The sequence below is a fragment of the Gallinula chloropus genome (assembly GCF_964237585.1).
Source record: "Gallinula chloropus genome assembly, chromosome: 16".
NCBI classification, from domain to species: Eukaryota; Metazoa; Chordata; class Aves; order Gruiformes; family Rallidae; genus Gallinula; species Gallinula chloropus.
Window position 1 is genome coordinate 643,859 of NC_140101.1, and position 26,629 is coordinate 670,487.

At 54.6% G+C, this 26,629-nt stretch overlaps 1 protein-coding gene across 1 annotated transcript; it reads right to left on the reverse strand.

Annotated features, from left to right (window-relative positions):
* Window positions 1-21,281: 21,281 nt before the first annotated feature.
* LOC311197681 (BPI fold-containing family B member 6-like) lies at window positions 21,282-26,413 on the reverse strand (the record flags this gene model as incomplete). Its single annotated transcript, XM_084271469.1, has 12 exons — window positions 21,282-21,320; window positions 21,459-21,535; window positions 22,249-22,312; window positions 23,040-23,085; window positions 23,506-23,573; window positions 23,785-23,955; window positions 24,231-24,284; window positions 24,450-24,626; window positions 24,894-24,985; window positions 25,130-25,190; window positions 25,742-25,805; window positions 26,283-26,413. The coding sequence occupies 12 exons, from the start codon at window positions 26,411-26,413 to the stop codon at window positions 21,282-21,284; spliced, it is 1,044 nt and encodes a 347-aa protein (XP_084127595.1).
* Window positions 26,414-26,629: the final 216 nt, after the last annotated feature.

A 26,629-nucleotide genomic window follows, 5' to 3' on the forward strand; every position in this document is an offset into this window, starting at 1 on the left:
CACCCACCATGGCTGGGGTCCCCAGCACAGCAGGTCTGTCCTGAGCCACTGAGGTTCAGAACCAGCCAGCCCCACAGGCTCCAGTACCTGCTGTGGCTGCAGAGAGGGATGGGCTTTACTAAACCTGAGATTGCAAAATACACCCACACCCTTCCAAGCACCCAGAAAAGAGTCCAAACCACAAAGTCTGGAGGCAAAACCACCCTGTTCCTTCTGTTCCAAGCAATGTGGGCAGGAGGCAACATTTGCAGGGAAAAGACCAAGCTGCTGATTTTGCTGTATGAGGCGTGGAGAGAGGTGTGGTGGGGATCCTTCCCGCAGGCTGGTCTCCCATCCCTCTGCAGATGGACGGGAAAACCGAGGAGGGCACTTCCCATCCCATGTCCCTGGCTCATGCTGACAGCACGAGGAGATCCTGGTGAAGCAAAGCAGTTCTCTTCCCTCTCTGAACACCCTCTGCACAAGCGATGTGCCTCTGCTGCAGGGCTGAGGCTGGGGACCCTCGGGACACCTCCTGAGCACTTACTTCAATGACATCAACATCTGCGTTGGTGAAGTCGATGTTCAGCAGCCTGGGGAGGGGAACCCCCACTCCCAGCACACCTGCAGGTCACAAACCAGCCCAACTCAGTGCTTGGGGGGTCACAGCCAAGCTTCTGCCCGGGGCTTGGTCTCCAACTCCATCCTCCCTGTGTCCAAACCCCTCCCTCCACCAGCCCAGGGCTCCCAGTAAAGCTCTGTGTCCTGGGATTTAGTGCTCCAGCAAAACATATCCTGTTATTTGCTCCCAGCACCAAAGCAGCAAACGGGGGTCAGACCCACAGAGGGGGCTGCAGGACCCCTGTTTCATTAGTCACGTGTTTGCCCCCCCCACGGCAAACCACTGCCACCCAAAATGAGCCCCCACCAGCACAGGATGCCCCACTAGCTCCCAGCCTATGTGGCAAGGTAAGCTACACCTGCAGGAATTGGGTTTCTAGGGGTGGCCAAGCACGAGGAGATGTGGGGGAGGCACAGGAGCATCCTTACTGTTCATTGCAGGCAGGAAGGCAGCATCGAAGATCTGGTCCACGAGCATCTCCAGGCGTGAGACCTGCACCAGGGAGAGGGGTCACTTGGTGCCACTGCTGGTCCCAGTCCCGTGGCCAGCCCGGCCTCACCCTGTCCTCAGGCACATGGGGACGCCCCGTTCACACCAGCTAAACCCATCCTGAGCCCTCCAGCTCCACACCCATCTAGTGCAAACTCCCAATTTCATAGAAACTGGACTTTTCTACAGCCCACTTTTAGTCCCAAAACGATGCCATTCCACAGGCTCTTTCCTGTGGGCACTAAAGCTGCCTGCAGTAACCACCTCTGGAAACCAAACGTGCTCTATCTGCAGGTATCCTGCCACAGGAGAGCCCAGGGTTCCCCCTGACCTTTCCTGTCATCCCCTGTGAGGCACAGGCATGAGCATTCCCAGGTACATCCCAAGGGGATGCTGTGGGTGGGTCACTGAGGACCCAGAACCTCCCCTCCTCAGTGGGGATTTTTCTAAAAATCACTTATGGATCATTTATGGAAAAGAAATCCCTCTCCAGAGATGAAAGGAAGGTGCTACTAAAACATGACACAACTGTCACACCGTGACTGGCCCTCATTTCTCAGGAACCTGTGTCTGTCAGCACGTCTCTCTCTGCAATGGATTTCACGGTTTGCTGAAGCTACTCATGTTCTTACATCAAAACCACCGATGGATGAAGACACCAAGGAGACATTAGTCCTGCAAGAGGAAGCAGAGGTGGGTAAAAACCAAGTGGTTCCTCAGATGACCCAGTCCTGTCGACGTCCCCATTGTCATGCAGCTCAGGAGGTCCCATGTCCATCGCCACCCTGGCCACCCCCTAGGTGAAGACCAGGGTCCTACTTCTCCAGGCTGACGCTGATCTTCAGTTTGTTGTCCACGACTGAAAACTCGGCCAGCAAGGAGGCGTCCTGTGGTCAGAGAGAGAGGGCAGGGCAGGAGTGGCTCCTCCAGCTCTTGCCCAGCCTGCAGCCCAGCCATGCCACACTGGTCCCAGATACCGGCACCCCTACACCCCTGTGCAGGGAGAAACCCCAGGAGGGATTCCTGCACAGCTTGTGCCTTCATACATACGATATTCAGCAGACAGAGAGACTTCTGGCTGTCATCTGGGTGGATCACCATCACCTCTGCTATAGCTGTGAGATGGATCACACCTTTATTCCTCCTTAAGGTCACCAGTGGTTCCTCAGGGACTGTAATTTCCAGCAGCAGCTCGTGTGACTCAGGGTACACCCTGAAAACCTGCCAACACCCAAAGGTGGGAAGTTGCTGTGGGCATGAGCATCGGTGGTGCTGAAACCAGGAGCCACAGAAGGCTCCTTACTCTGGCAGCATTTGCACAGTGCTGCTCTCAGGAATCAGATCTGATCCTGAATTGCTTCAGTCCAACAAGTCTGTATCTCAGCTGGCTGGAGTGAAGTCAAGCTAGGTGAGAGCTCAGCCCCACATATGCCCTGAGCCCCACTGAAAACATCTCATCCTGGCTGGAGGGCCACAGACCTGTGTCCAAGCAGGTGGGACAGGATGGCTAAACATCTTTTTAACCCAAGACTATGACCCAAGAGAGCTGCAGAGAACAAGGTGATGAACCAGGCTCTGGAGATCCCTGGTTTCCAGTTTTGGACCCAAGCCAGAGCTCGTTCAAGCCCACGGGCCATCTGAGTGGTGCCTCTGAGGTGAAAGGGATGGGGAGACCCCCCCACCTGCCCAGACACTGCTGCTCTGGCTGCATTACTTGCAGTGTGAGGGGGAACCAGGACTCACCGCGGGAACCAGGGCTCCAAGGGTTGATGTTGTCAGTGGTGGGAGCTCAGGAAACTGTGACAGAGAAGAGACACAGCCCATGTATGTGGTGGTTTCCAGCAGAATCTGCTTCCACTGGCAGCACGCTCGAGGCTTTCACTGCACAGCCTCTGACTCCTGCTGCCTCAGACAGCAGAGACCCAGGTAAAGGGCAGAGGGGTGCTGAGGCGCTGTGCAGGCTGCACTGCGACAGCCCCGAGTCCTGCCAGACCCCAGAGAAGAGGTGCTCCCTGCTCACCATGCCAGTGGAGATGTTCAGGTCCAGGGCACCCTCCTGCTGCAGGACACACAGCACCGAGCTGAGGAAGTTCACAGAGAGGCCCAGCTGGGAGGAGCTGGTGTCTGCCATGGGTGGCAGGGGTGGCACAGGCACCCGTGGAGGTGTGGGGGCAGCTCCTGGCTTGCCCAGCGGATAGTCCACCAGGCCTCCTGCCACTCGCCCGACGACAGTCTGGGGGGTACAGGGAAGGGAAGCACAGGCCAAACCCTTGGCAATATTTGCTGTTCCAGTTAACTGCATGTTCCCTCAGTGAGAAACCACCACACGCACGACCACAGCGAGTCAGAGCCCGTGACACTTCCTCCTCCAGAAGGTGATGACATGCAAACCCTGCTGCGCTCTCCCGTGACGGTGGCACCGAGCTGGGACCTCCCCCAGCTTTTACAGCAACCTCAGAGCCCACTGCTTAGGTGTCCCTGGCCCCAGGACACCTTCCCAAACCCAAGCAAGAAGATGCAGGACTTACATTCAAGTCTACCTCGAGGAACTGGCCGGTTACCAGGGGAAGGCTGGACACGGTGTACTGGATACTGCCCAGCAAGCCCAGAGGCACCAGTGCTGGGGGGAGAGGAATGGAGTCAGCAATTCCCTGCTGTCTGGGGTGCAAATGCCCCCTCTCCTGCCCAGCAGCTCTTCTTCTGCCAGACATAATGCAGTAATGCCACAGGAGATGTTTCCCTAATGAGCAGGGAACAGCTCGAGGGGACAGCTCACAGCCCCCCGCCCCCCCAGTGCCACCATTATGCACCCAGGGGTCCTTCTGCCCATGATTAGAGATAAAGAGGGGAGATGTGGGAAGGGGAGTGCACCCCACAGTGTGCTGGGACACTGCTCCCCTGCTGCCCAGATGTGATGGGGTCTGGGCCAGGCGTCTCCACTCCCAGCACAGGGCAGACCTGGGGTCTGCAGGGTGAAACTGGGGTTTGCTCTGCCCACCTGGGGTGCAGCGGCAGAGGGGAAAGTGTCACAGTCCTCAGCTGGCCAGAGAGGAGGTGGCACGAGGAGCCAGGCAGGGCACCGTGTGGGACCCACCAAGTACTTACAGTTCACAAGACCCAGCTGGTCGTTGACGAGTCCCAGGGCGATGTCAACCACGGGGCAGAGCTGCAGGAGCCGGGGAGGGGCAGTGAGTGGCCAGCGTGCCGAGCTGGACAGGACACGCCGCTCGGCTCAGCTCTGCCTTGCTCTCCCTGGGAACGGGAGCGCTGGGTGCATGGGATGCCAGGTCCCACCAGTGACTTCAGCAGCTGAGGCTGCACCAGCTCTGGGCCTGGCCCTGGGCACCTTGCCCTTTGTCAGAGAAGCAAGGTTAGGACTGGGCTCCAGGCGTGGGATGGCTGGAGAGACCCTGGGGCTTTCAGGAGGGAGGAGAGATGCAATTAACCCATAACATGGTCCAGAGCATCATTAGAAACTCCCAGGCACTAGGGCAGACCTGCTCCTGGCTTGCTGACCTTACATTTTGGAAGGAGGGAGGAGGTTCTCCCAAGAAGATGGGAGACGTGGCATGTGTCCCCCACTAATCCCAAAGCACTGGGTGGGCAGGTGGATGCTACAGCCCTGGGACAGCAACCACACTCCCACTCTGGCCACCAGCAATGCTGCAGGGAGCTGCACCCCAGCTCTTCACACTCACTGCTCCTCTCTGAGGTGAAAGGGTTTTTTTTCTGACTTACCAGATTAGGAAGAAGCCTGTTCAGGACACTTGCCAATAAATTATCCACAATTGGGAGCAAGCTGTGGAAAAATAAAGGAGCACCATGAAAAAACCTGCTGAAAGCAAATGAGTCTTGTTAAACAATTCCCTGTGAATAGCACGGAGCGCAGACCTCCTGGAGCAAGGCAATTGCAGCAGCAAAGTGCATCGTGTGTGCCTGGATTTTGCATGAGATAAGTGTGATTTGCATCCCAAAATAGCCAGTGGGAAATTTATTGCTGCCTTTTATCTACTACTGTGCAGTCTCCTTAACTGAGCAGAAACAGCCTCAGCCCGGGTGGGGTCTGTGATTTCCATAGCAAGGGCTCCTGTCTCAGGGGACCCTGTGCAGTGTCAGTTAACGTGACCCATGAACGTGGCATGTGGGACATGAATGTCCCCCTGGGACCGCTGTGAGGTCAGGCCTGCAGCCCTCTGGGGCCACACGTCCGTTTGCTGTGGCTGCGCGAGGGACACGCAGGACCCACCACCACCAGCAGCCCTCTGCTCAGCCCCATGACAGGGCAGTGAGCGGCTGTCACCCGCAGGGACAGCAGCTGCTGGTGTTGTGGTTGACCCCGGGACAATGGGGGTGTGGGCGGGGGCAGGAAAGGCCTGGTGGCAAGGTAGAGGGGGACCCCCCCATCACTCACCCTCTCAGGAGTCTGACTTTAACGCCACCAAGGAGGGTATTGCACCTTTCTGTCACCAGTTTGGGGTAGCCTGTGCCATCCATGGTTAGCCTGACCCTCGCTGTGATGTTCACTTCCGCGGCGACGTCGAGCAGCCCCAGGAGGCTGTGCGAGGGGAACAGGGCGGCCTCAGAGGAGCAGCCGCTTCCCAGCCGGCTCCGTGCCCCGGGGAGGCCCCTCATGGGGCTGCTTACGCCAGGCCCGGGGCACGGCTGGCACCAGCACCGGCCTCACCTACCACTTGGCGTTGAGGGCCACCCGAGTGTAGAGGTTGAGGTGGACGCCGATGCCAGGCAGGAGCCGCAGGGACACCCTGGGGAGCGTCAGCTCCACGATCCTCAGCCTGCAGGGACAGCGAGGGGGACACCCCGAGGGCTGGCTCGGAGCCCAGCACCCTGCCGCCCGGGCTCTGCCCCTCACATGAAGCCTCTGCTCAAGGAGCGGGTGAGACAGGGGCCGTTCAGACCAGAAATGGCAAAAGACAACAAGTTTTCTCAATTATTTTCCAGCTCCGTCAGAAGCTTTGTTCTGGCTGTCCTATTCCTGCTTCTGCTGGGTTTCAGGTGGGAGTTAAAAGGGGACAGTGTCAAACAAGGAGCATGGGCCTGGTGCCTGTGGCACAGGCTGCCCAGGGCCAATGTGTGGATCTGTGCACCCTCTATGGGCAAGTGCTTTTCAGCTGCTGCTTCCTTGAACTGCTCCTGCAGCTCAAGAGGCTCTTTGGCAGCCAGTGATGCAAACCTGGCGGGACTTCCAGGCAGCATGTGTCCCAGAGCATCAGCTCCAAACCAGATCTGAGCACCTACATCACCACCACCCACCCCTCCCCTCCAAAGACCACTGAGGTTGTTCCCCCTGCAAGGAGCCCAGCCAGTGCTGTCCTTACCCGGTGATGCCCTGGATGGTGCTGAGCAGGCCGCCTTCCCCGAGGATGCCGAGCAGGCCGCCGCCTCCCAGCAGCCCTCCATTGCCCAGCAGCCCTCCTCTGCCAAGAAGGCCACCAGGACCACCGAGGATCCCTGCTGTGCCGAGGAGACCTCCATCACCAAGCAGACCTCCTTGTCCCAGTGCTCCTCCAGCAGCCCCTGCAGGGATGTCATCCCTGGGGACATCACCACCAGCTGCCGGCCAGTCTCTGGGAGGGTTCCTGGGCTTCTCCCCATAAGTGCCTCCACCACCCCCTCCACCCAGCAAGCCACCGCTGGCATCACCCCCTCCACCAAGCAGACCACCAGTCAGTCCCCCCAGCAGCCCTCCACCATTGCCGCCCAGCAAACCACCAGTAATACCACCAAGCAGACCACCACCACCAAGGAGACCTCCTCCGAGGCCACCCAACAGGTCTCCACTTCCATCTGTGCTGGGATCTCCACTTCCGAGCGGCACCTCTCTGAAGGCACCTTGGAGGACGTTGTTTTGCCTGAGAGAGCCTGTCAAAGCTGGAAACATCATCTCCCATCAGCCTGCAGGACAGACCTGCGTCCCCAGCCACCTCTGCAGCCCTTCAGCAGGGACCAGCAGGCAGCTGCCAGCCCCCTGCCTGCACCATTACTCATTGTGCTCCTCAAGCACGGGCTGTCAAGCGGTTTGTGTCCCCCATGACCACCACTGCCTACCCCAGTGCCTGACTACCAACTGCCAGGTTTTTCCTGTGTATGGGTTGGGCACTGATAAATCCTGAATGCCAGATAGCTGAGGTGACACGTGGTTTGCACCTTCTGAGCAGTGCAGGCTCCTGGGAGGAGCAATCCCACATCCAAGCACTGTCTCCCTCCTTTTAGCAGCCTGCTCAGGTGAAATTTTAATTGCAAAACATTGGAATATTCAGTTTGGAGAGGGAGGTTGGCACTCGAGCTTCGTGCTCTTCCCTTCCCATACACAATTCCCCGCCTGTCCCCAGCTGATCGGGCTGTGTGGTACCACAACATCAACCCCCAAAGACCACCACTGGTTCCTGTTTCCCAGGGTCCTGCTATGAGGACACAGAGTGACTCACCATCGCTCATGACACCGTTACTGATCCTGAGGACAGCATCCTTTGTCTGGCTTAGTGATGGGGTCAGCAGAGCATACAGGAGGGCGAAGCCCAGGATGGGCACCATGGCTGGGAGCAGCTGTGGGTACTGGCAGGACCTGGAGAAGGACAAAGGGAAAAGAGTGGGAATAGGCTGGGTGATGCCCTGGAGACAAAGAGGGGCTGGATATTTCAAGTTGGATGAAAAATTTCCAGTGAATACAAAACATGAGCTTTAGGAGGAGCAAAGCTTCCCAAGTCAGAGCTGCCTTTGGCAAACAGACCTGGGCACACCCGAAGGGGAGGGGGGCATCCATACACACATCCACAGGGAATATTTCAACCCAGCTTCTGCACAACCACAGCACCTGTTTGCTTATTCCTGTTCCCTTCCCTCCCTGGTCACCACGGCAGAATTCACAGCTTGGGGTGTGAAGTCATCGTGCATCCCCTGTGGCCTTCCCGGGCTCCCCTCGCCAACAACCACCCCGTGAACCAGCATGCAAATTATTGCTGCAATTACACAAGCAACTCTCGTTTGGATTAAAGCCCCTGAGCTTTTAAAGTAGCAGGTTTTAACCTTGCAACAATTAAAATAACTATCTGAAGAGGATATTGCACCACCAAAAAACCCCTACCATTTCTGTGGAAGGAGTGGTTCTCTCTTCAGAGAAGGGTTTGCATTTTACTACAGCAACCTCCTTTCCTGATTTCTTCAGCCTGGTCCCTAAACATGAACTAGAAATCCTTCTTTGCATTTCTACTGCTATTGATGGGTTTCCCCGTGGTTTTTTCCTGCTCACTGAAGTATAATTTAAGGCCTGCAAGTGAAATTGTGCCTCTGTCCTCCCGAGCTTAAACCACCACTATTTAGACCGTATTTACCTGGTTTTATCCTGAATTTCAAAGCCTGGCTTTGGTCTTCAGTGCTCTTGGTGAAGGGGAGCCCTTGCAGACGTCCATGGGCAGCTCTGCTCTAGGGTGGAGCTCTGCTCTAGGTCCTTATATAGCGAAGCTGATGAGGAAAAAATGGAAAAGATTGCCTGAGCTGTAAAGGCTGGGCTGGTGGGTCGAGTGCACAAAGCAGCATTTGTGGGTTCAGTGTGTTCCAACACAAATAACGATTTGTAAAAGAGGGAAGGGTATGAAGCAACAGGGTATTGGATGCTCAGTTATCAGCCAGGGCTGTTACCCAAGAGCCCAGAGATAAAGTGAAGGAGAAGGAGATGGAGACTCGGTGGGCTGCAGCACATGAAGCTGCCACTGACCCCAAAAGAGCTGGAAAATCAGCTTATCCCAGACAAACCCCTGCTAACACTTGCACTGGGGCTGTCACACCCAAACCATCACACTGGGGTAATTTTTCAAGTCTCCAGTGAGTCTGTGGGGAGGCTCCAGAAAAGCACTGGGAGGTTTTTATCTCCTTTAATGCTCAACCTGAGAAGTGACTCCTGAGGATCATCCCACCGGTCCAGCAGCTGCCAGCTGCTCTCTGGCAGGAGGAACTCCCACAGCCTCAGAAAAGCCCCTGAGTGGTGGGAACTGCTGCTCCAGGTCAGGACTCAACCATAAAGATGCTTTTGTCCTGGTGTCTCAACACTTAATACATGTGTGAGATAAAACATGTTGCTAACAACTTGGTGCATCTTACACAATAAGGGGATAACATAGCAGTGGGTAAGCTCAGGTTATCTGCTCCTGGCTCCATACAGAGCCTTGCACAACAAGCAGCATCGGCTCCACCTTGGACATGTCCCCTGGCAAGGGGCTCTCCCCCCTTCCCACCTGGCTCCAAACACGTGGGAAACGTCAGCAGCCCTGTGCTGTCATTGCCTTGCCAGGGTCAGCCTGGCACACCCAGTCAGGCAGGGGATGGGCTGCAGCAGGGTACCCACCGAACCCCAGCTCCTCTGTGAGATGCTGTTTGAGCCACAGGCTTCAAAAATGCTTTCTGTGAGGTACCAGCTTGTTGGCTGTAGGTACATCCCCCCCTTCAAGCTGCACTGCCTCTCTGTGGGCCACACGGCACAGGGGCAGGGAAAGGGCTGCTGGCAGCCAGAAACCAGGATGAAATAAACATTCAGGGAGAAATACTGAGGCAGGCAAAGATTTTATTTAAGAGCAACATGAGAGCAACCTTTATGCCTAAGAGTGAGCTCTGCTTCCTGACTATAAGTGAGAGAAGTGCCCACAGAATCCCTCCCCTAACATCTACCAGGAGAGCAGCTTTCCCTGTCCCAGTGCCAGGCTGTTCCAGGCCCCTTCCAGCCACGGCCATAATGCAGGGATTGCTCAAGGGAAAATGAAGATGCAGACAGCAGAGATGAGCAGGGCTGCGGGGCTCACGGCACGCTGCCTGCCTCAGATGGCAGCCGTGATCAAGGATCCTTCTGAGCACAATCCTTTCAGATTGGTCTCATCAGGAGAGTCATCCCCCTGCAAGAAGACACACAAAAGCTTTTCAGTTTTCTCATTTGGACCTTCACCAGCTTTTCCCTGTACCCCAGGTGAGGATTTCCTGTGGGTCCATGCAGGCAGAGGGACCTGGAACTGGGAGCAGCCTGTGGGAGACAGGGGTGGGGGTCATCCCCCAGCTCCCTGGGAAAGCAAGGCTGTGGGAAGTGGGATCCTTACATCAGTGATGTTAACCTGGGCGTTCCTGAGGCTGCCGTTGCGAGTGCTGGGCAGAGGGAGTGTCACACTCAAGATATCTGCAAAAGTAAGCGAAACCATCCCATCATGGGGGAGAACACTAAACATAGGCAGCAAGGTAAGGGGGGGAGCCCAAATCTGTAGAGTTTGAGAGAAGAGGGGACCCAGGCACTGGCCGTACCATTGATGTCAGGTACGTAGGCAGCTCCAAGGACTTGCTTGACCCATTCTGCAAAGCGGGACATCTGCAGGGGAGGAAGGCACATATCAGTATCAGGGGAGAGCAGTGGCTGTTGGTATGAGAACAGCAATGTCAGACTTCCCAGTTCAGTTCTGTCACTGCAGGATGCTCAGATCTACGAAACACAGAGGCTGGGAAGCTTCCTCAGTAAAACGCTTCCAGAACTGGGAGGAGTGACACACTGGGCCAAGCTCTTTGGGTAAATTCTTCTTGATAATTCCCACCCCTTCCCAGCACCCCCACTGCGCTGCCACCAAGTGAACGTATACATCCAAGTGTGTCTGCTGTAGGGCACAGGGGATGGACAGGGCAGACAACAACTGGGCTCTGCCAAGAGAAGCAGCATGGTGAAGACTGAACTGTCATCATGGTTCCCTTTCCCCAGGCAGAGCCTCTGGCCATTGCAGGGCTCGTGCAGCACCGGTCCCACACAGCATGCACTTACACTGCGAGGGTTGAGGATGGGGGAGGCCTGTGTCACTTTGATGCTACAAAAGATAAAAACAAGGTAGAGTCAGCATGCATCGGGCACCCCAGCTTTCCCAGTGCTGCCCAGACCCTTTTTCTTGGCCCAGAATTTCCCTCAAAGACACAAGGACTGTGGAAATAGGGCAACGTGTAAAAATCTCTCCTATCACTTCAGACATGAACTTGGTCTGAAGTTGGGACTGGGAGGAGGCAGAAAAGCTCCAGCAGCCCTTTACATCTCCACCACGACTACATCACATCCTCTGATCACTGCCACCAGCCCCATCTTGCCAGGCTCCTGGGAGCACCTCTCAGCAGAGCCCTCTCTGACCACAAAGCTCGGCTCTACCTGTTAAGAGCCAGAGTGGTCTGCAGTTTGCCATCCAAGACCAATGGGGTGACACCCAGATTGATATCCTGAAATTGGAACAACAGAAGAAATGAAATTATTTCCCATCATAGCTCCCAAGACTGAAAAGAAAACCCAGAGCATTTATAAATAACCCATTCCAAGAGAAAACACCTGTGTCTAGAAATCGCATTTTTCTGATAGATAACCTCATGTATCTCTCTCCTCGGGGTTCAACCTTCCTGTCTTTATTGCGTATTATTCCTTAAACATTTCACTTGTGCTGGGATACAGGCATTTTAGGAGGACTGGGCACCACCAGTTGCAAGATGTGGAAATCCCAGACTACAAGTACTACAGGGCTAAGGGCAGGACAGGCCCAGGGGGTGCCAGGGAACAGCCAGACTATCCCCTCGCCCTGTTTCAGAGGTCTCCGCCCCCCAGAGCACACTCACCGTGTTGAGGGAGAAGAGGGGCTTCTGTGTGGACTGCAGGGCAGGACTGACGACATCGATGGAGGCTTTGAGGGTGACAGTGGCTTCTTCACCGCTCACCGTCACCAGCGGCTTGTTGGCCACCCGCACACGCAGTTCCAGGGGCAGAGAGCCAGGGAGGATTCTGGAGAGCTGCACGGGGCAGGGAGAAGTCAGGGCCTGGGGGTCTTTGTGTGGCTGGGGTGGGGGGCGGAAATCAAGGTACACAAAAGAGGTGGCTGACCTGGGGGATGAAGGGGAGAAGGGCAGCCGTGGAGAGCGAGATGCTGTCGGGCACCTGTGGGAACAGCACAGGCGGCGTCAGATGGTCTGTGCAGAGCCGGTGCTGTGCCCAGCTACACCCCGCAGGGATGCGGCGAGCACCCTCGGGCCACTCAAGGGCAGCCAGGACCCCAACCTGAACCCAGAGAGGGGCGACGCGACCCACCATGGAGTTGGTGATGCTGAGGTCGAGGGCTCCCTGCCTCTGGGCTGTCTCCAGCAGCGTGCTGAGCGCACGCTGGGAGAGGCTGAGCTGCGGCGCACGGCCGGGGGCCAGCAGCAGGCTGGCGGTGAGCGGCAGTCCCTGCGTGGTGGCCGCCACGCCACCCTCCAGGTTCTGGACTGGCAGCTGCTGGGGATGGAGCAGAGGAGGGACTTTAGCTCGATGCCATCGCACCCAGCATCCTCCACAGGCCTCGCAGAGAGGCTCTCTGGGGTTAATCAGCACGTGGATAAGCACAGGGCTGTTGCAGGCTGCTCCAGCACAGGAGATGGCTGCATCTGCCTCAGCTTCCCTTCAATACACTGCCACCTCTCCTGCTCAGAAAGACACACTGCCAGTATTTCTGGCCAATTACAGTCCCAATCAATTACATGCCAAATCTTCACAGACCATTTATACCTGGAATCTGCTTGTGAGCAGTGACCACTGTTCCTGTATGCAACGAGGCTTTTCTGATTACCAGCTATGAGAATGCTATAATTAATTAAGCAGTATCAAACCAGTCTGGTCCGTGCTACCCCCAAGGATTAGCAAGTAAAAAGTTAGGTAGAGACCCAGTGGTGGCATTAGCGTGGATGTGGCTGGACCACACTCATGTGGTGTGGCACTGACCTTCCAGCAAATGCTTCCCTGAAGTCAGCTGGAGTAAGAGGAGCCTTTGACAGAGAGTCACTGCATTTCCAGATGAATTACCCAAACTTACTCAGTCAAAGGTTTTGGGGCCAGGGAAGTGGTGGCACTTACGTTTATGTCCATCTTGATAGCGTTATCGCTGACGATGGAAAAGGGGGGCAGAGCATCAGGTGGGAGCGTCACTGTGGGACACAGGAAGAGAGCTTTTAGAACTGCAAGGAGAGGTGGTGTTTCCATATCCTGTGGTCCCAAGAGATGTCGGGACCAATGGTGGCTCCTGCTCACAGTGTTCCCAGTTGGAGAAGCCACTAGAAAGCACTAGTTTGCAGCAAAAATATGTTGTTTTTAGAAACAACAGTTCTTGAAGCATCTTTCTGCAGGTCAGATTGTCTGCTGCTGCTGTGGGGCAAAGGAAATGAGCCTCGTGCTTGAGCTGAGAGTTGTGCTTTTAGGAAGCTGTTTAAAAGGTCTGTATTTCTGCAGTATGAAAAAAAACCCCAAACCAACCCAAACCAACCCAACCACCCCACCCAAAGTGCAGGGGAGGAGAAGGAGGGTGCAGCACTTACAGATCCCGGAGCCCAGCTGAGACCTCAGTGCATTGAGTCCAGTGTTAACGATGTTGCAGCCCTGGGGATGCAGAGGGAGGTCAGAGCGCTGGGACCGCAGCCGCAGGTGAACGCTGCACTAAAACTGTCTCTGCTGCGGCTGTGCAGCGTGGGCAGGAGCTGCTGCTGGGCAGGCTGTGCGGGGGCACCCTGGTACCTCAGCACTCAGCAAGCGGCTCCTCTGAGCCAGGGTGGGTTTCACAGGCCGGGCAAGACCTTCTCACTGCAGCAGCTGAACGAGCAGGTGCCTGGGGAAGCTGCTTGCTGGCGGGGCCTGGCTGGAGCAACGGCACAGGCAAGGTGCTGGTGCCCGCTGCTGGGGAGGACGGGCTGGCCGACCCAGCTGAGGCCGCAGCTGTGCAAACAGCCACGTTGCTGGGGGCAGCCTGGCCTGCTGCCTGCCCTGCCCATGCTGCCCACAATGCCCACGCTGCCTGCCCTGCCTGCCCTGCCCACGCTGCCCACACTGCCTGCCCTGCCCACGCTGCCTGCCCAGCTCCGTGCTGACAGCTCACATGAAGGTCGCTTTGCAGACTTACCGCCTCACTCAGGGCACCACGAAGGAGGCGGATTAAAGGCTCCTCCAGAAGTGGCACTTTGGGTCTGGGTAACAGGAAAATAAGAAATAAAGTGATGTAGACTGGTGGCTGGACAATAAAAGTAGTTTGCCCAAGAGAAATGTGATGCCTTGCTTGCACTCTCCAGGGCCATATTCAGTGCTGATACATTACCAAAACCAAGTCCTCTAAATCCATCCTGGTGCAAGGCTCCCAGCCCAACCCAGAAATGCTCCTTCTGGAGCCCAGATTTTAAAAGAAAGGTTGTCAGTTCCCCTCCAAGGCTGTCAGCTGGGTGGTTCAGCCTCTGTGGTGTCAGGCATGAAAGTGTTGCTTTTGATGGCCGACAAACCCAAGATTTCCAACTGCTGCAGGGACCACATGCTGACCACAAGCACCCCACTCACACAGATGCCGACCTCACATGGATGCTACCACACATGGATCCTACTTCACATGGATGCCTACCTCACCCGGACGCTTATGTTAAGAGCCTTGCACTCATTGTTCTGGGGATCCTCCAACTTGTCCTTGACCAACATGGCTACATCTGCTTCCACCTGCATGCAGAGCACCTTGCCTGGCACACTGCACAGGAGGGAAACACAGCACGCAGCTCAGGAAATTTGCTGGACCTCCCCCTGCCCTGAGCCGTCCCCTCATGGACACATCATACCTTGAGCTCTCTACCAACAGCTGGGTGTTGAAGCCCACCTGATGTCCCAGGCCTGGAATGGAGCGCAGAGTTATTTTGGGGAGGGTGTTGTTCACAATTGTTGTCCTGGATGGGTGAAACAAAGAAAAGGCAGTGAGGAGCACCTTTGTACAGCAGATACCCTGTCCCCCAGCCCCCAGTACTGTGACTAATTGCAGAGTCATGGCATCAGGGTCCTTTCTGCCCTGGGTCAGCAGGGATCCCTATCACCCAGGACCACCTTGCACCACATACAAAGCTCCCTCGAGTGGCAGGCACACACACACTCCCAACAGCTGAACCTTGTTTATGAACTTGCCCCAGGAAGGGAAAGAGTGGGCCCCATGTGTTCAGACAGCAGGAGCCAGAGCAGAGTTTTCTTCACCCAGCTTGGCTCAGACACATTGAGGACTGTTCAGGGACACCCGCCTCCCACTCTCACTCACCCTGCGGAATCTTCACCATCTCCACCAAGAAGATTGCCAGCAAGACCATTTTTGCGAAAGATGCCATTTTTTCTAAGAAGATCCATGACAGTACGCAGGACTTCGACAAGAAGACCTTCTTTGCCAAGGAGAGTATCAAGAACACCCTTTTTGCCAACGAGACCACCAATGACACCATCTCCGCCAAGGAGACTACCAACGAGACCATCTTCGCCAAGGAGACCACCAACGAGATCATCTCTGCCAAGGAGACCACCAACGAGACCATCTCCGCCAAGGAGACCACCAACGAGATCATTTCTGCCAACGAGACCATCTCCGCCAAGGAGACCACCAACGAGACCATCTTCGCCAAGGAGACCACCAACGAGATCATCTCCGCCAAGGAGACCACCAACGAGATCATCTCTGCCAAGGAGACCACCAACGAGACCATCTTCGCCAAGGAGACCACCAACGAGACCATCTCCGCCAAGGAGACCACCAACGAGATCATCTTCGCCAAGGAGACCTCCAGCGGGACCATATCTACTGAGACCACTAGTGAGACCATTTCTATTAAGGAGACCACTAAGAAGACCACTGTTGCCAGGGAGACCACGGACACCATCTTTGCCAGGGAGACCGCCAGGAAGAACAGCTTTGATCAGCTTCTGCCCAGCAAAGTCAGGCCATGAAACACTTCGTTTTCTCAGGAGCCTGCTGGGCAGCGTGCCACCAGCACCAGCTGGAAGTTGCTGCAGATCGAGGGACTTTGTAGGATCTGAAAAATAAAGCAAAGACAAGAATGAGAGTTCCCTGTGAGCTGTGGGCTCAGCACAGGAGCGTGTGTCAGCCAGGCTGCCCCTTCCCCTCCGCCACCCCTCTTTACACAGGAGGTGTGGTGGCCCCAGCCTCTGTACAGTGTCTGACGTACAAGCTCCACATGCTGTATAAATGCAGATTACCAGCACTGCCACTCTGCTGGTCGGACCTGAACCAGCTGCTGGTTTTCAGAGCATGGTCTAGAGACAGGAAGAGCAGAACTTGTCTCAAAAGAAGGATAAATCCTGTCTCTTCCACACACTTACCATCTGCATCCACTTTGGCAAGCAATGGCGTGATCCCAAGTCCTTGTGAGGGGGTGAGCAGGCTGCAGAGGAGGAAGACAGCCCAGAACGGAGGCATCTTTGGTCCTGGCAGCTGTGGAGAGTGACTGCCATCAGTGCAAGGCCGGGACAGCAAGCACAGGGCAGCAGAGGGAGGAAAGAGGAAGATGAATGAAAGGAGGAGGAGAAATGCCTGTCAGGGAGGGCAAAATCAGAGAGGAAGCTGCTGGCACCTCTCCTGCCTCCTCGTCACAGCGATGAGCACAGTGAAACTCCTGATGGCACTTGGCCACCGGAGGAACCCAGAATCCAACAGCAGCTGCTCCAAAGACCAACTATCACAACCACCAAACAGAGAGGGGCTGTTTCTCCTTTAACCCCTCAGCACCAGTGAGCAATGTTGGTGACTGATCTGGACAGTCTGGGTGGGAATTCTTCTGAGAAACAACATCCTGTATCCCACCTGACAGGAAAACAGGTTGTTTCTGACAGTGTGATCACCTCTGGTCATGGGAAGAAATGCAGCAGCAGCATCTACACAGCACAAATGCAGCAACGTATCTAGTCAGGAGAGCATCTCCTTGCTTGAACATCACGATCCCCACACAAACATCAAACAGCTCAGGCTGCCCTCTGCATAAAAGCACCTTTTTCTAGACTTGTAAGAGGGAGAAAATCATGGTAAAAGTTTCAGTGTCATTGACACATTTCTGTAGGACTCACAACTTGAAGTACTTTGGGGGTTTTTTTTTGAAGAACCATAATGAACTTCACTGTCCCAAACCTATTTAAATGCAAATAGCACATTAAAAAGGGATCAAAAACAAGCCTGAGAGGTCTAATTCACCTGAGGTAAAAATCTCTTTCAGATAACAGAGTTATACCAAAAATAATTTAAGTGATAATTGTTTATGCAAACCATGAAATATCCTCTCTTCCTCAAGGACTGCAAAGACACGGAGCATGCATGTCTGCTCTTGAGACTCATAGTAAAAGCCACCACACATTTTCCTTGTCAGAGCACAATTCAGGCATGCAGCAGGCAAGAATAATGATTTTTGTTAAAAAGCCAATAATCTTAAGTGAACGTCAAGATTCATCCCTTGGGAACACCCAAGTTTGCAGAAGCAGAAGCTAAGAGCATGCTTCCTGAGGAAAATGTTCCTCCTTACCTGGTCAAGCTCTTGAGTGCAAGGATGTCTCTCCCTAGCCGATGCCCCTGTCCTCTGAAGATGCCCTGCACCAAGCATCCTCATATATAGGGCTTCAGAGCAGGAAAGAGGCAAGCGATGTCACGGAGGACATACAGACCAACTGGTGGGGAGCAAAACAAACAACGTATGGTTTCTGGTGATTTCCACTGCAAATATTTCCTTAGAGATGTTGGGAGTTGGGTAAATCATTGAGCAATGACCTGGAGGTGCAGAGGCAGACTCAGCCAGCTCTGGGTGCCAGTCTGGTGTAGTACATCATCCTTTTTGGGTTTGCTCTCTTGTCAAGACCCAGCTGTAGCTGACAAACCATGCCCTGAGAAAAGAATTGTTTTCTTTTCTTTTTTTAATAAAATTGAGGTTTTATCTGAAAAAAAAAATGTCAAAATGCTGACCACCCCCCAGCTGTTAAGTCCTGCTCCAGGTCTCAGCGCTGCATCACTGAGCACTTCACCCTCACGGTATGGCCAGGCAGTGGTGATGTGCCACACATCCACACATTGTGGGTGATACTGAAGGAGCAGGCAGCACCCTTAACACTGTCAGGACAGACTATGGAGATAGCAACAGAGCCAGGTATTCCCCTTCCAGGCCAGCAGGACATGTCCAGTGGTCCCATCTCCGTGGGACCAAGGGGAACTACAAACCATGACCTTACCCAACGTTTACCAAAGCCAACAGCACCTGTCCAGTGATAATGGTTCATCATCCACTCGATAACCAAGGAAAAGGAGGTACGGGGTTGGGAACAGTGGCACCATGATAAGGTGTATGGCTTTATGGATACCCTGAGCTAACAGACTCTTTGAAGGGACATCATCTGATCTGGAAATGCTGCACTGGTCTAACTGGCCTGTCATTATTTCTAGGTCCAGCCAGCTCTGCCCCAGAGCACTTCAGGAGGTCTGGAGGTGGGATGTGCTGCCATGGGGAGATACTGTTGAGAGGGTGATGCCATTGGCCACAAAGCCAGGGAGCTCCCAGACTAGAGCTTGTGGGCTCTGGATCATTTTGGAGACCTGGAGGTGCCACTGATCCCAGAGTAGGCACACCATGAGAGACGGGCTCCCTGCCACACCACCCCATGCAGCAAATGTGCTGCAGAAGAGGGACAGCCATGCAACTGCCCAGGGTCTGCTGCATCCAGGCACTCACCCCCTCAGATTTCTGTCCAGGTTTGTCTCCTACCTGCTTCATCATGGCTCATTTACTGTCAGATAACTTACTGCTACAGCCAAAAGGAGAAAAAATGCTGCTGAGACGACACCATGTGCACCCACAGCCATGCTGTCGTGTTCCCCTCTGCCCTGTCCCGACTCTGATCACCAGCACGTGGAGCCACTGCCTGGAGCTGCACCAGAGCAGCAGATCCTTGGGGCAAGACAAAGAAAAGCCTCTTCTGTGGGCAACAGACAAGCATGGTCTCTGCCTGTGGATCCCAGCCCAGTGCACACAGCGAAGGCTGTCCGTGGTGGAGGGCAAAACGTGTGCACCAAGGGCATAGCAGTGAACTGTTCACTCCCCTGATGTGCTCCTTAACAACAGGGGTGGATGAGCTGCTCCCCAGCTCTGAAAAATAATAGTCCAGGAAGATGCTTGCTCAGAGTTAATACTTTCTGCAAACTTGGAACTACGTATTCCCAGTAGATTAGCCAGCTTTTGTCACACATTAATTCCAGCTTTAAAAATATCTTAGCTAAAGGCCGAGGAAGGGATGGCAAAAGTGCCAAAGTACTTAAGCAGTTGTCATTCTCCTTGCAACCTGATCAGCCAACCATCCTGGGAGCACAAAGCCTTGCTGTCACAGCTAGATCCTGACATTTGATAAGCTGAATGAGAGTGTTAACACGCTGGTATTATGTTATCACCCCTCCTGAATCACTTTATATTTTGGGCAGTCACTATAGGAAACCCGAATTACCATAAAGGCAGCTCTGATAATGGTCAGCACACAGGAAAGGGGCACTTTGGCACTGCAGAGAATAGCTTCTGAGCAGTGACCTTTCAGAGGTGACTGACTTGGCCTCTCACACCCCGTTGCTGAATGCAGAGTTCCCTGACAATTAAATATTTTGGATAAACTGAATCAGATTCCCATAAAGAAAAGGACATCGTGATGTCCAGGTCTCGCTAAAGCAACTCTCAAAGCCCCAAGAAAACAAAGACAAATCGCTGTGTGAGGACACAGAGTCAACCAGAAAGGGTTCAGCCAAAGGAGGAAGAATGGGCCCGAGTGAACAGACAGCTGCTTTGATGCTTGAATCACCTGGAAGCACAGACCCAGGCAGCAAGAGGGATATGGCCTGGAGAAGCGCTGGAGATCCTGACATTAGCAAGAGGGCAGCGGGCTCCAGCCAGGGCAGGCAAAGTGAAGCACGTTAGCTCTGGCTGAAGAGATGAGGTGGTTCTCTCAGCTTGCTGGCGTCAGCCAGACATGGCCCAAGGAGACCATCTCTGCAGGGACCCCTGAGCCAGGGCAGTCTTGGTTTGCTCTCCCATGCTGCTAGGACCATTAATGGGAGAAACTGGTACATCCCCTGCTGCTGGGTGGGGGACAGAGCTCCAGGGGACTCTGCTGGTGCCCGAACATGCCTGAAGAGTGCAGCTCCAGCACGTGCCCCAGGGCACCGAACGCAGTTATGTGACAGTGCAGCCTGAGAGCACAGCTCAGTGTCTCATAAAAAATTCACAGGTGACCCCTGAGAGCTCCAGCCTTGATCTCCAGCCCCAGCAGGGCTGCATCCAGACAGTTTGGTACGGTTTTGTTCTTCTGAAGGCAATCCAGACTCAAACTGTTTGATGGCTTATTAGCTAATGCAGGAACAATAAGGGAAATGTCTTTTTAAAAATGTGCTTGGCATTGACAATGTTTGCAGTGAAGTGAAGAGAGAAGGCATCATAAACACCAGTCCTCACAGGGAGCTGGTTTTATGGCTGCTATCCTCATTGCTCAGGCTCCTGATGGGGACGATCCCTTACGCGCGTTGCAGAACAAATGCCTGCTGGGCCTGGCAGCGGCACGAGGAAACAAATGGGTTCTCAGAGCCTGCCTGGCCTCACAGAGGGATTTTCCTGGGGACTATTTCTTGAAAACACAACCATCTTTTCAAAGATATCCTCAATTCTCCACCAGCTACCTGCCACCCGGGGAAAAAAATGTTCAAATCATGTTTGGCTCAATGGAATAAGGATCGAAGTTGTTTATTGACTTACTAATGACAGGTAATTATCTGGCAATCAGCAAACTATACACTTGGGATCAATATCTGCAGCACAGCCAATGCACCACAATGCCAAGCACTTCTGAAATATTAAAAAACACACAGAGATGTCTAAATTCCCCTCAAACTCCTTCCAAGAAATCCTAATCCCCACACACACAACTGCAGACACACTCCCCTCCTGTCCCAGCACACACACCCTGGGAGCAGGGGGTGCCCCTCTTCTTGTACCCCTTTTCCTGCAGGAGCTGTGGGTGCTGCCCCCTGACAGCAGCCCCGGCTGCTGCCCACAGCACACAGGGCACGTGCTGCTCCTGGGGTAAAGGTGATTTACTGAGGGACTGGTCCTTTCAAGAATTACCACCTCTGCTCAGACAGGCCTGGCTGGCTCCACCAGACACAAGGCAGGCCAGAGTCTCGGCATGGAGGGGGGGGGTGGGGGCTTTTTATTTCAGCTTGTGCAGTCAAACTAGTGAAAAGTCAAGGGAAGAGGAGGAAACGCCTCAGGATCCCAGCACACTGGCTGCTCTCCCACCCGCTCCTGCTGGGGCCTCGCAGCAGAGCTGGGAGCTCCCCGCGCCTCAGGGCTCCGCGACGGGCACGTCCAGCACCAGAGCGTCCTGCAGATTCAGAAAACACAAAGCACACGGGCAGCGCTGGGGGGCCCTGCACTGAGATGTGACAGGCCAGCAGCACCAACGCCAGCCTGATCCGGGCTACAGCAGAACCACCACGTGCATCAGTCTCTGGGTGCCTACCTCGGACCCGCTGACGTTCGCTCTCTGGTAGGTGATGCCCAGCAGGTTGGGCAGGGGGACCCCTTCGTGTAGCACCCCTGGAACAAGGGGGACCTGGTGTCAGAAGTGCTCCGGCCATGGCAGTTGCTGCCAGCATCTCCAACGCTTCCCTGCCTGCCCAGACCTGCCCAAGGTCTGGCAAGGGGGTTGGGAATACTCAGAAGGAAAACTGTCCAGGTTGGAATTCCTGGGGGTTGTATCTGAGCATGAATAAACTCTCTGCTTTGCCATACTTTCTGTATGAGTTAAGCAGATAAACTGATGCTCCAGGGTAGGGATTTTACTGACACTCTTTTCAGACAAGCTGAAGAGAGACAGGTCAACTTCTGTGAACTTCAGAGAGGCAAAGATCTTATGAAGTGGTCCCAGTTGTTCATGGCAACTGGTTTTGATTTTGAGGACAGGAACAACATCCAAAGAGGCTTCAGAGGAAAAGCCTGCATGCTTTGCAGTGGCTCTGTTCTACATGGGCAGATGAGTCCTGCCTGTGAAGGACTGGACATGGCCAGAACCCTGAGCAGGAGGCAGTGCCCCCCTCCAGCTCTTGCTGCAAACCCCGCAGGAGCAGAACAGCCAGCAAGCAACTCCCTGGCAGAGTCACTCACAGCCATGGAGGGCAGGCAGGATGTGCATGGCCAGCCAGGCAGTGCCAGTTCCAAACAGAGAGAGACAAGAGTCTCTAGGAAAAGCAATGAGAACTGTCTTCCCGTGCAGGGAGCGAGGCCTCAGACGAAGCCGTGCCCGTGCTTACTGTTGATCGCTGGCACATAAGCTGCAGGGATAACCTCTGCCAAAAGCCCTTTCAGAGGAAGCTCCTGAAACACAGAGAAGTGGAGTAAACCACCCACTGCCGGGCTCCCTCCACCCATCGATCCATCCGGCACCTTCTCCACTCAGAGGAAAACTGACAAGGTCCCCCCAGGCAGAACGGGGACATTTGAGACATTCTCAGTTTCCATGAAAACTGCCCCAGAAGAGACTGTTCCCAGCCCAGCAGCTCCCTGCCCTGCAGCTGGTGCTGGGCACCCTCCTCACAGCCCACAGCCCTGCTGCAAGACAGACAGACATTACCAGCACTTGCCCTCCCAAGCATCTCTATCTCAGCATCAGGTTTAGAGGGAGATGAGGAGCTCAAACATCTGGCACACATGACCTCAGCCCAGCCCACCCCACCAGTGCCACACCAGGAAGAGTTACTGGTGGTCAGAGCTCTCCCACAAATGAACACGGTGTGTTATGAGCAGGGGCTTCTTCTAGAGCATCTGTGCCTGTGGGAAAGTGGTTTGGGCAGTTATTTATCATTTGTTATTCCTTGAAATGTTTTTCCTTGAAATAACATTTCCATCTCCAGCATTCAGCTTGGTTTTCTTGGGGGGGGGGGTTGTTTGGTGGTGGGTTTTGGTGCAGTCTGTTATTGATAGTGAAGGCAGCAGGACGAGGCTCTGGGGAACAGATTCCTGGTACCACAGCACACAGATCACCAGCACTGAGATTCCCAACAGCAACCCCAGCCCCATGCACAGCACAGACCACCCAACTCACATCAAACATCCCGAGGGAAGAGGAAGCCAAGGCCATCTGAGACACACTGCAGGGAGAGGAAGGGCACAGCATCATTCACACCCCCCCACAGCCCCCTGTCCCCTCAGCAGACTCCTCACTCAGGTCTCAGCCTCGAGCAACACAGTGGTTCCCTGGCACCAGAGCCCCGTGGCTCTGCCAGCCTCCCCCAGAAAGGGGCTGCTTCCCAATTTCTCCATCCTGAGCCAACCTCAGCTCCTCAAACTTCAAGAGCAAAAGTCCCAAGCAGGTTTTAGGGCAGCTGGGTTACCTCACACCAACCCTCATCTGATTTTAAATAGCTGGTCATGTAAACTATAAAAACATCCCACGGAGATAGCAAAGGTTCCTCCTGAAAACCCACGGGTGGGGTACAGCCTGTGGCCCCCCCAGCAGCCCAGGGACTGTCGCTGCTGGTGCTGGCCCTGGGGACCGGCAGCCCTGTTACCTTTGCAGAGTGAGGGAGAGCTGCAGCTTTTCTTCTGCAACGGTGAACTGCGCCTCCAGGTTGCTGTGCTGCAAGGGGAAAGGGAAAGGGAGTGCCCAGCAGGACCCTGGTCCCCCTCAGACCCTCCAGTCCCACGGGACACCCCGGCCAAGCATCCACCCCGGCAGACGCCCTTGCCCGCTGTCCTGCATCTCTCGCTCCGGCAGCGGTGTGGGTTTCCTGGCTCAGGGAGGGGTGACCCCGTTCAGCCCTCACCAACCACAAAGAGCCTCAACTCACAACATCCAGCGCGAAGAGGAACTCAGGAGCAGAGTCTGAAGGGGAACCCCAGAACGTGGCGGTGCTGAAGAGCTGCACAAAGCTTCTGTCCTGGGTTATGGCCACTGCTGGTGCTGTCACTTCTCGCATCTCGATCACCACTGGCTGTGATGGAGGCAGCACCTTGGCAATCTGTGGAGAGTCAAAGCAGAGGGCTGGCATTCCCTTTCCTGCCCAGTTCACTGCTCTGGGGATTATCCTGGTGGGTACTGAGCATTGGTGACATTCACCAGAGTCAGTGGGATTCAGTCAAGCTGGTCTGTAGTGCTCAATAATCTTATTAACAAAACAAGAGAGCACCAGATTGACCTTGGGGAAACTGTGCCCAGCTTGTCTGTGTGAATGGAGAGCATCTGCTGCCATAAGTAGCCTGAGATGGCCTGTAGGGTGAAGCAAAGTCCACTCACCTCAGGGATGAGGGCTCCAAGCATCGTGGTCACCAGTGGGGGAAGCCCAGGAACCTGTTGAGAAAGTGTCACAGGGAAGGGGCTAATGAACTTGCTTGGTTGCAGGGGGGGAGTTTACCATGAGAAAGGGAAGAGACACAGCACATGGATCTGCCCTGAACACAGATGTAGGATTCTTTAGTGGTTTCTTAAGGAATCTCCCAAGCCCAAGTCACCCACCGAGTTATTGCTGATATCCAGGTTGAAAGACACCAGCAGAAGGGAGAGCTCAGCACTCAAGAAGCTTGCAGACAGGATGAGCTGAGTAGCAGCATCCCTCTTGGGTGGCAGAGAAGCAAGAGGTGGTTGATCCATGGGAAGTTTAACCTCCTTTCCCTCCTTTAGGTGGAGAATGGTCTAAAAGGACCAGTAAGAAGAGCCATGTCAGAGAGCACAGGTCCAGCTCCAGGTACAAGATGCTGGATGCCTCACTCTGTAGTCTCAGCAATGAAACAGAGCAATAAACTCCATAGAAAATGATGAGCTGAGGAGGGGGCTAGTTGATAGAGTGCAACCAGCAAGTGTCTGCAACCCTGCCCAAGGCTGAGAAGGACAACAACTGTGAGCAAATGGATCTCAGAAACGTCACTGCTCCAAGACCCGGCGCCAGGGAGGAGCTCTCACCTTCAAATCCAGCTCTATGAACGTTTCTCTCGTCACTGGGGGGCTCAGCAAAGTGTACTGGAGGGTCCCAGCAGTCCCCAGAGGGATCTCAGCTGTGTGGAAGGAAAGAGGGATGCTGAAGCAGAAGGTGCACACACTGGTTCACCAGTGCCACGTGCCATTGTGGGCTCCTGCCTCCCCGCCAAGGGAGGGGAAGGGGGTGGGTGGGATGGATGGGTGGGTGGACACCAGCTTACAAGTCATGGTGGTGAATTTTGCATTCACAAGGTTGAGCACTGCATCAACAGCTGGACACAGCTGCAGGGTGAGAAGAAAGCTGTGAGGAAACCTTGCACTGAGGCTTCTGGTGAAGCAGAGCTTTGCGGCCCCCAGACTGGCACAGCTCCCAGCCTGAAGCACCAGGACCCTCTGTAATTAATTGCTCAGACAAACTTGCCTCAGTTTTCTCTGCCTCTGGTTGAATTAGCTTATTCTGGAGTAAACCTGCCTTAACCTGAGTGAAGAGCAGGGCCAGAGCCCCACAGGTGTCTGGTTAAACCAGACTGACTTCATGACACGTGTTAGGAGTCTGCCCCTTGTCAAGGCTTCAGGAACAAGTGTGCTCAGCACCAAGATCCACTCAGGCCAAGCACTGCATCCCCAACCACTGTGCTGGGACAAGGAGCAGCAGCAGTGCCTTTCCTGTGGGTGTTGGTTGCATAAAACCAGTAACTGCTCAAAATGTTCCCTTTACCAGCCAGAAAGCTCCTTTGTGGGGCCAACTGTGAAACCTGTGACAATGCAGGAAGGAGGAGGAAGAGGAGGAGGAGATCTCCAGGAAACAAGGATGGGAGGAGGACTGGACTTACCAGGTCTGGCAGCACTTTCTGAAGGGTGCTGTCCAGAAACTTGTTCATGACTTTGGGCAGCACTCTGGGCAGAGAAAACACGTTAACAAACACAGCCATTAATGCACAGAGCAATAATTAATTGCTAAAGATCAAAAGGCAGGAGAGTCAAGTGCTGAAGAAACCCATCTGCTACGGACTAGGTCGAACTGTGCCTGATGTCTGAGAAAAGCTGCTTTCTCTCTTTACAAACCTTTTCTCAAGAATGCCATCTTCTGGCTTCAGACAGAGCAGAGCTAAAGGCTCCCGTGCCTGACAGGAGCTCCTGTCCCCCAGGAGCAGAGCACTTAAATGAGGGCTGATGCCAAAGATGAGCACTGCATGGAACACAGGTAGGGCTGGGGCTGGGTTGGACCATAAAACATTGGGAGTGGAAAACACGAGCAGTGACCAGTATCTGTGTTCTGTAGGAGCTGAACTGGGAGACTGGGGGATTTAACACTGCCAGTACCTACCCCCTGGGCACTGTTAATACCAGCGATGTCCATCGGGCAGCACTCACCTGCTGGGCAGGTTGGTTTGAACCCTGGTGAGAGCGACGTGGCAGCTCCTGGCGCTGAAGGTGGGGGTGCCCGTGGCGTCCTGCCCCAGCTGGCTGCTGGCTGTCAGGTTTGCAGCCACAGTGATTTCCATGGTTCCCCCTGTAAAGCTGCCCAGAGTAATGCTCATCACTGCAGGACAAAGCCCCTGGAGCCAGCGAGCCCACCCCGGCCCTGCCAGCAGCTGTCCCCCACCGCCACCAGCGCCTGCTCACCTCTTCCCAACGATGGTCATCTGGACTAATACGGCCATGAAGAGCCCCAGGCCTGGTGAGAATGCCAGAGATATCACTGGGGGGTGCAGATCCTT